Source organism: Coenobita brevimanus, chromosome 50 (assembly GCF_032717465.1).
Source record: "Coenobita brevimanus isolate Jiangsu-jjx chromosome 50, ASM3271746v2, whole genome shotgun sequence".
NCBI lineage: Eukaryota > Metazoa > Arthropoda > Malacostraca > Decapoda > Coenobitidae > Coenobita > Coenobita brevimanus.
Window position 1 is genome coordinate 30,226,127 of NC_137003.1, and position 9,701 is coordinate 30,235,827.

Genomic DNA, 9,701 nt, shown 5'->3' on the forward strand with positions numbered 1-9,701 from the left:
CCTTCCATCACAATACACACTCCTTCTTTTGCCCTCTCATTCTCACCTACTTCAACGCATATACTCCATCCATACTCCCATTCTCTCGCACTTTCACCTCACCATTTAGTTTCACTTAATCCACATACGTCCACTTTCGCACCCTCAAGCACCTGTACAATCTCTCTCTCATCTCATCATTTGCACCCCTTACATTCCACGTCGCCATCCGTATCATCGCCTTTGTTCGGTCCTTAGCCATCATCTTTTGGTCAGTCCTGGTCCGAGGCTTCTTGTTTGTATTTTTAGTTAGTTGTTTGCAGGGAGGAGCACTAACCCTCCGCCAACCCACTTCTTGTCACACACGGAACACGTGTTGGTTGGTTATAAGTTTACCACCCATCATTGTAAATGGTTTCCTGGTTTACAGGAAATCATTTGCCTTGCCACTCAGTGTACAGCTACCCTAAAAAACAAGATACCACTACACTAAGTGGGTGGATGATGGGCACCCCAGGTATAATTATTCCCCCTTGTACAGGGGAATAGTTATACCCTACTTCCCATCCTCCGGGACTTTACCTTCCTCCCAGGCCAATCTGCAGACCTTCGACATCCATTGTACTACTCTCTCCCAACACACACTCCATCAATTCCTGAGGCTTTCCCCATTATGATTTTCTTCATTGGTTCCACGATTTCCATCCTACTGATTTCTTCCTCTCTTCTCACATCCCTCCTTCTCCCAGCCATTCCCCAGCTACGTCTACCAGCATTGCCTTCTCTCTTTATGTTCAACAATTCCTCAGTGTTCTCTCCATCTGCTCACTTTTTCTCCTTTCTCCACTAATAATCTACCATTTTTATTTTTCACTCCCCGATTAACTTCTTTAACACCCTGTCAGACTCACTTTACCTCTTTCCAGAACATTTTCTGACATTCCCTCCACTTTCCACTGAAATTCCTTCCAAATTCCTCATCCACTCTCTTCTTACTCTCTCTTACTAATCTTTTCGCCTCTCTTTTCCTCTCTACATATAACTCTTTCTTCCATCTCCCAACTTCCTCCATGCCCCTGTTTCTCATCCACTCATTATATGCTTTCATCTTTTCTGCCACAGCCTGTCTCACCTCTTCATTCCATCATGCTGTTCCTTGCACCCCCCTTCCGTCTTCTCTTCACCCCACACACGACCTCACATGCTGCACAGACTTCTTCTGCGAATATCTTGCACACACTTTCCACGTCCCCCATCTGCTCCATATCATATTTATCCAGTTGCTCATCCACTTCTCTCTTATATTCTGCCTTTTTTCTATCCTCTTGTGACCTTTCCACCCTCCATGTAAGAACTACTTCCAACTGTCCTTCCCTTCTTCTATTCCTCCGCTGTATGTCAACCTTGACTTTCACCAACACCAAGTGGTGGTCAGAAAGTCCACTCCCCCATCCTCTATACTTTCTTGCATCAATTTCACACCTTCTCATAGCACTGGAATAAATATCGGTTATTCGACCATTCCGTCTCTGAATTTGCCATCGAGATGCTTTATTTCATTAAGGAGAGACCTCTTATATTTTCAGGGATGATAAAGGATTTATGACGACAGAGTTCAAAATATAGTTTGAAGACAACAAAAGCAAGCAACAGGAAAAAATAATCACTGCATAATATTGTAGCAAGAACAAATTAGCCCACATGAAAAAATGATCACTGGGAGGATGTTAATACCAGCAGTTCAAATCCCCGATCATTACCACCATCCTGCTTCGAATCCCTTGAACATCTAGGTCGACGGATACGATACCGTCAGTTGAGGATCGTCGTTCACCTAGGGGAGAAAAAATGCTTAAGTTTCTTGTTGGGTCTCCATTGTGAGAGATGTGTTATGATATCGGTAGATTTTAACTACATTCAGTGTAACTGAATTTATTTGATGCAGTAGAGCAGAGGTTCCCAAAATGGGGAATGCGTACCCCTGGGGGTACGTCAATGGATCCCTGGGGGTACGCCACTTGCTTGCAGTATTTTACCTAATCTATCTATCTATCTATCTATCTATTGCCAGACGCCTCAATCCCGTTTGGGGTGGCCACAAACAAATCGCCTCCACGTCGCCATGTCCCCCACCATTTCACTGCCCTGCTCCCAACTCACATCCCCCTTTCTCATATACCTCTCCACCCCATCCCTCCATCTCATCCTCGGCCTCCCCCTCCCTCTTCCCCCCTCCACCTCACTCACATACATTCTCTTCGTCAGTCTTTCACCCTCCATCCTCTCCACATGGCCAAACCATCTCAGTGTGTTCCTCATAACGCTTCCTATCACATCCACATCCACACCACAATGCTCCTTTATATCCTCATTCGTCAGCCTGTCTCTCCATGTGACTCCACAGGCTCCTCTTAAATAACTTATTTCCACTGCTCTCACTCTTGACTTGTGTCCTTTCAACAACGTCCAAGCTTCACTTCCATACGTTAGAGTTGGTATCACAATACTGTCATGTAGTAACTTTTTCACTTCCATGCACACTTCCCTGTTTCTTATCACTGCTTTCAAAGAACCAGCAACCTTTCTTCCCTGCTGTACCCTTTCAAGCACTTCACCCTCCAAACCTCCATCCTTATTCATCACACTACCCAAGTACTTAAACGTACTCACATATTCCAATTCCTCACCATCCAACCTCGCTGTACATTCACTGACTTCACATCTCTCAAAGACCATCACTTTACTCTTCCCTACATTCACCTTTAGATTCCGTTTCTTACACACTCTTCCAAACTCATCCACCAAACCTTGCAGCTCCCCTTCGTCTTTACTCAACAACACAGTATCAAACACTATTCTCTCTCACCAGGGCCACTCCAACATCCACAACCCTACCTTGTTCATCTTTTATTAACCCATCCATGTACGGATTGAACAACCATGGAGACATGACACATCCCTGTTTCAACCCAACCTCTACGTGCGCTTGTTTACAGTTGGAGGATGAGACAACTCTTGATGATACATAATGAAAAAAATATATAAAATAAAGCAAAATACACTTTATTATATCATTAATATTGTACCATAATATATCTCTTAAAACGGTTCGCTCCATCACGTCACAGAGGATCGGGGAAGGGATAGGGGAGGAGGAGGGAAGGAGTGGGGGGGGAGAGGGAAGGAGGAACGAGGGGAGAGTGGCGGAAAAGACCCGGCAATGTTATGCCAGACTTATGACGAATTGACGACTAACAATACCAGAGAAGAGTGTGAAAAAGTAAAATAATAGCTAAATTTAATCATTTGTTTATATAAGTTTATACTCATAGTACTCGATACTTCATGATTTGTATCGATATTTTTTATACAAAGGTAATATAGAAAGTATCGATTCTTTGGTATCAATACGCCCACCAATGTTCAGTACGATCTTAGCAGCCGATCAGTGTGTTGCCCTCACGTGGTTGCAAACTCTGTTCCTGATTTGCTTCGATTTCGTTCATCGTTTTTTTGTGGGAATGGCTTCGTCATCCAAAAAACGAAGTATGACGAAAGTTATATAATAAAGTATGGTTTTACATCGATTGATAAGGCGGGGCAGGTACAACCTCAGTGCGTGATATGCCTCAAAGTTCTTTCTGCTGACTCCATGAAGCCTAGCTTACTGACGCAGCACCTGACTGGATGTCATCCAACAATGCAAAACAAAAATGTCAATTTCTTCAAGCAGATGGAATCAAGTGCTAAGCATGCACGATTTGATAAATCTGGCCGATTGCACCAGCAGTCTCATGCAGGTCTTGTTGCTTCTTACAAAGTTACCCTTAAAATTGCCAAAGCAAAATAACCACACAATATTCCTGATAATCTGATTCTTCCTCGTTGCAAAGATATTATGGATTGCATGATTGGAGAGGCTGCTGTGAAAAAGATAATGTCTGTTCCTCTCAAATAATTCAGTGCAGTGGAGAATTTCCGAGATATCCAAGGACATCAGGCAACAAGTTGTTGACGAGAAAAAACAATCTCCAAATAAGATGTTTTCGCTGCATATTGATGAAACCACTGATGTTAGCAAGTGTGCACAGCTGCTTGTATTTGCTAGGTATGTATGTGACGGTGATTTTAAGGAAGAGTTTTTATTTTGCCACGCTCTGGAAGGCTCAGCTACAGGAGATGACATTCTCCAGGAAGTTACTACATTTTTGGACAGTGAAGGTTTGTCCGGGACTGATGTGTGTGCATGCACGATCGATGGAGTACCAGCCATGTTGGGAAACCGTTCAGGTTTTGCAGGTCGGACTAAGGAAGCAAACCATGATATAACAACCTTGCATTGTATGCTCCGTCGGTATGCCATAGCATCCAGACACTGCCATCTGAACTTCGAAATGTCCTCAATAATGTTGTTAAAATGTTTAACCCGATCAAGTCCAGTGCCCTCAACAGCTGCCTTTTCAGGTTGCTGTGTCAAGATTTTGATGCTGAACACGAGGCATTGCTTTACCACACGGAGATACGATGGCTCTCTCGGGGGAATGTGACTGCCAGATTTCATTCTGTCATGAAAGAGATAACTGAATTCTTCTCTCGTGACGTTAAGCCGCAGTCCAAAGTATTCCACGAGAAACTCACTGACACCAAATGGCAACTGGAAATGGCCTACCTAAGTGACATATTTTCTCGTCAGAACACACTGAATGTGTTTCTGCAGGGTCAGTCATCCACATTGTTTGACGTTGATAAAGTCAGGGCATTTATTATGAAACTGGAAATGTGGGAAGCTAACATCAAGGTAAGGAAATTTCACATGTTCGAAAACTTGGCTGAATCTCTTCCTAGTGCTGGAGAAATTGATCATAATGTTGTATCTATCTATCTATAGCCCGACACCCTAATCCCTCAAAGGATGGCCGCAGACAAAACGCCACCAAGTCGCACGGTCACCCACCATTTGATTACCTTCCCCCCAACTCACTCCCCCCTCCCTCATATACCTCATCCTCGGTCTACTACTCCATCTCCCTCCCTCCACCTCACCTACATACACCTTCTTAGTCAGTCTTTCATTCTCCATTCTCTCCATATGTCCAGACCACCTCAGTGTATTTCTCTTTATATTCTCAACCACATCCACATCCACCCCACAACGTTCCTTCACTTCTTCATTCGTCAACCTGTCCCTCCATGTCACTCCACATGCTCTCTCATCACACTACCCAAGTACATGAATGCACTCACACTCTCCATATCCTCACCATCCAACCTCACTGTACATTCTGTGACTTAATTCCTCTCAAACACCATAAGTTTACTCTTGTTTACATTAACTTTCAGATTCCTTTTCCTACACACTGTACCAAATTTATTCTCAGTGAGCTTATTCAGCAGCACTTGTCTCTCTTGCGCAGTGAACTCAGATCTTACTTCCCAGAACTAGATGAAAACAATGCCAGATTCATCAGGAGACCATTCACTGCTGATGTTCACTTACTGCCTGACCATATGCAGGAGGAATTTGCTGACTTTGTGAATGATTCGACTGCTCAAGAAGAATATGAGACATCTCCATTGACCAAGTTCTGGTGGCAAATGAGCCAGTCATATCCCCGACTTGCCAGTCAGGTTATTGCGAAGCTCCTGACGTTTCTGACGACATATCTCTGTGAACAAACATTTTCGGTTTTATGCATCATGAAGAACAAGTTTCGAGCCAGGCTTCATGTGGAAGATGATCTCAGGCTAGCAGTGTCAAAGACAGCTCCAAGAATTGAAGCTCTGGCTGCGAGTATGCAAGCCCATCTTTCGCACTGATTCTCCTCATGAATCATGTAAGGAAACTGTATATGAGTCATGTGAATTGTGTGCATACATTATAATTACAGTATATTTGTTTGCTCGCTTTTTCAATTCCATATGCATCATTAAAGTAAAATACTTGCAAAGATCCATCAGTATTTTCAGAGATTTTCTGTCGATTATAATGATTTCACCGAAATACCACTTAGCAAACAGGGGGTACTTGGTAAAATAGTGCATGCCTACTAGGGGTAAGCGAAGGAAGAAAGTTTGGGAACCTCTGCAGTTGAGTTTTTGTAAGGTACCCATAAATATCCTTAGTCCGTTCGCTTTATTTTATTACTGCCACTTGCAGACAATTTTATTCACTAATGGGAGATTTCGAGCTGGATGGGTTAGATATAACTCTCATTAAACAATTCGGTGAGAAAGATCTTTCGTAATTAAGGTTGCCTGGGGTTGGGAAAAAAAAAATGCATTAAACACGCAATATTGGTTTCAAAAGGGTAACTGCTGTCGCTCTTTGAAATATGCAGAAAACGGAACAATGCTTAATTTTAAAGAACTCTACGTAGTTTGCCCTAATACACAGTTCTTTAAGTCTCTGTAACAAAGTCAACGAAGATAAGTATTGAACTAAACCGTGCGATTTTCTTTAGTAATACTGCTAACTCCCATCTTTGACACCCTCTTTTTTAATGTGTTTGTGTTTTTACTTCATTACTGGTAAATCAACCGTAAACGCTGCATTATAGGTAATGGCGTTAATTGAATTTAACACTGTGAAGTTTGATGGCATACTGTACGCGGAGAATACAGTATGTGTAAATGGAGCTCAGCTGATACTCAAGGAGGTGAGTTATCTTATTTCAGCTCGTACTCTACTTTGCAATTGCACTGTGTTTTCTCCCTTGGCTTTTACTGAGGTTGGTGTAATTTTATATTTCATATCCCTGACAAATGGCCACTTATTAAGACCTTCCCAACTCCTAGTGATAATGGGTATCGCGGTGGGAAGGAGGAGTGGGATACTCAGTCTTACGATCGCCTCCCTCTCCTGATTAAGATTTTTATTCGCGGGAAGGACAGAGAAATGTTTGCAGAATGTTTCCAAGTCTCAAATTACCGGTAGGTATTTGCCCTAGGTTGTGAATGTTTATTCGGGAAAGACACGGAAAGGAACAGAGTCATGCGATGTCTTTTCTTCTTCCTGGAAAAAGAAATGAAAATTATGACATTATATTCACTGTAAATATGTTCGAGTATCCCATCTCGGGCTTTTTGGATGGGTCATAACGGGAAAACTGATAATTTCCGACATGACTCCTGCTTGAAATAACATTAAAGGAAAGGAAAAATAATGCATTATAGCCATCCCTCATATTTAGGTCATGGTTATAAAAAAGGTGTATAAAACCACCTTCTTTAGGCATTATCCATACCCTGACCCCACATTAACTAAATCTGAGGCGATCTGCCTAACTGTTTTATCATTATCATAGTTCGGATCACCTTTACCACCCTAGGGCAAGGTACCGAGTAGCAACGTCCAGAAAGGCCAAGTTTGCCGAATGCAATGGGCCACGCCTCTATTCACTCATCATTCAAGCCCACGGAATCCTGGCTCTATCTGATAGGCCAAAAAACTTTCACAACATTCTGTTCCTTAACATAAATGTATCCGATAGAGTCAAAGCGAACGTTGTCACGTTAAAATAGGGTGCCAAATTCCTGATCATTCACTTCTCACAACATTCATCCAGCGAGCTCGATCTCTTGTCATTCCCCTTGCTTCAGCGACTTCCATACCTCTCTTCCTTACACACCCATCCACCATAACCCTCCACCTTCTCCCTGGCCTACCTCGCCTCCTCCCTCTTTCAGATTCACTCAGATATACCTTTTTCAGCATTCTGCTGTTATCCATTCTCTCCACATGACCATACCATCTCAGTATACTCTCTTCGATTCTGGTGTCCACAGACTTCCTCACTCCGCATCTTTCACGAATCACTGTATTTCGTATCCTATCCACTCTCTATACTCCACGCACAGTCAAAGACAAAAGACGTGTCGCGGTTTTGTCTGAAGATTATGTGCAACACTTGAAACATTATGAAAGCTCTACCAGAGTTACATGTTTGTGGTTGGTTAGCCTGACTTCGCCAAGCTTCATATCTGCTGCTGATGGGATGACGGTATGAATGAACCCATGAAATTCCGAAGCCTTAACATTCACTCGCAAGAACTGCACTGCTGATTCCGAACTTCGTATGAGACGAAATGTTAACGGTTAGGCGATGATCACCTGATTTTTCATCTTACATCTTACCACAAAACGTCCAGCAGATCTACTATACCATGGTATGGGGAGGTCAAGCAACATACATCCAACTAATAGGGAATATGAGAGGTGGCATGATCTTCCTTTATTTACGGGAAACGAATCCTGTACAGAAAGCTCAAACATTTGGTATAGGCATAACCACAAAAAATTGAATTAGGATTTCAGGAGGAAGGCACAACGGAGAACCGTCATCATTCAGGTCGTTCTCATCTTACCACAGCATTATAGGACCAGGGAATAATCACAGCGATGGAAGCAGCACCCACAAGCAGTGCTTACACCGTAAGAAATAAAGTGCACCTATAATCAAGGCCAATAAGACTACCAGGTCTCTTCACTCAGTGGTACTATGAAGATGTGGTGACGTCACGGTGTGGAGGACTGTCTACTCCCATGTTTCTCTCCACTCACTCACCTCCAGCCTTTGCTGGAGGGTGAGTTGGGGAAGCTGCTCTTGTGACAGCTATGGGAGAGAGATAGAGGCAGACATACCGTGACTCCATTTTTATTCTATTTTTTTTTTTTTTTATCTGTTCAGTACTGTGTCGGCTCTTATTATTTTGTTCTGGTTATCATCAGATGAATTTACCCAATTTAGAAAGAGACTATGGAGCGAAAAGGGTAGTGGAGTTAGCTAAAGAATACTGAGAATGATGTAATGGTGATGAAGAGTTGAGGTAACTCTTTATAATGCTTTCACAATACTTTAATCTCCCTTCAGTTCCTTGAACAATCATGTATTCCATGTTTTAATATATTAACTGAAGCAGGGAAGCTGAAATTAGGGTATATAATTTGCCTCATTAGACAGAGACCTGAGAGAAAGTGGGAGAGACAGGAGAGAAAAGGGGTAGAGGAAGGAAAAATGGGGGGGAGAGTTGCCAAACATTTCTTGAATACTAAGCACCCCAAATCAATTTAATCCTACTGTATGCAAATACCTATTAGAATGCACATAAGGTTGAACAGTAAAGGCGATTGCTAAGCTTATCATTTAAAATTGCCTTGACATGGGCCGGATGAAACAATTTATATTGTGTAAAAATTTGAACATTAGAAACTCACTTGACCAGTTACTCTTTCTTATCAAATTTTGCTAAACGAATGCATGATTGAGTGGTTATTCATTATATTTTGAATGTTATACTCCACAAATCTATACATGCACAGCAATGCACAATAATGCTGTCACAGAACGTAAGATGAAACAATTTATCACTGTTTATCACTATCTGGCAACCTCTTTTAAGGTGTCCACACCATGACTGTTTTTGCGAGCTGGACACAAATTTGCCCTTGTATGACATGACCTGGCCGTAGTCTTATTGGCCTTGCCCAGAATGAAGCACATGAACAGTTGTCCGTAGACTTCAGTTGTCTGGTTTATGTGTTTGAACTCGTCTGTGGGATTCAGTTTGCCAGCCACTCTAAAAGAAAAAAAAATCAATTATCTTAATAGAATAACTCTGTTCTCATGTGCTGAACTCTATAGTGAATACTGTTTTACATCACAAATAATGTCTCAGGTCATAATTATCAACTTGATTAGCTAATTTACAGTTAATAAAGATGG

The 9,701-nt window shown here is 42.1% G+C and overlaps 1 protein-coding gene across 1 annotated transcript; it reads left to right on the plus strand.

Moving 5' to 3' along the window:
- Positions 1-1,943: 1,943 nt before the first annotated feature.
- On the plus strand, positions 1,944-5,796 carry LOC145399724 (zinc finger BED domain-containing protein 5-like). The gene is made up of 4 exons (XM_080272272.1): positions 1,944-1,988; positions 3,948-4,087; positions 4,345-4,777; positions 5,320-5,796. Exons 1-4 carry the CDS (start codon positions 1,944-1,946, stop codon positions 5,794-5,796), a joined length of 1,095 nt encoding a protein of 364 aa, XP_080128398.1.
- Positions 5,797-9,701: the final 3,905 nt, after the last annotated feature.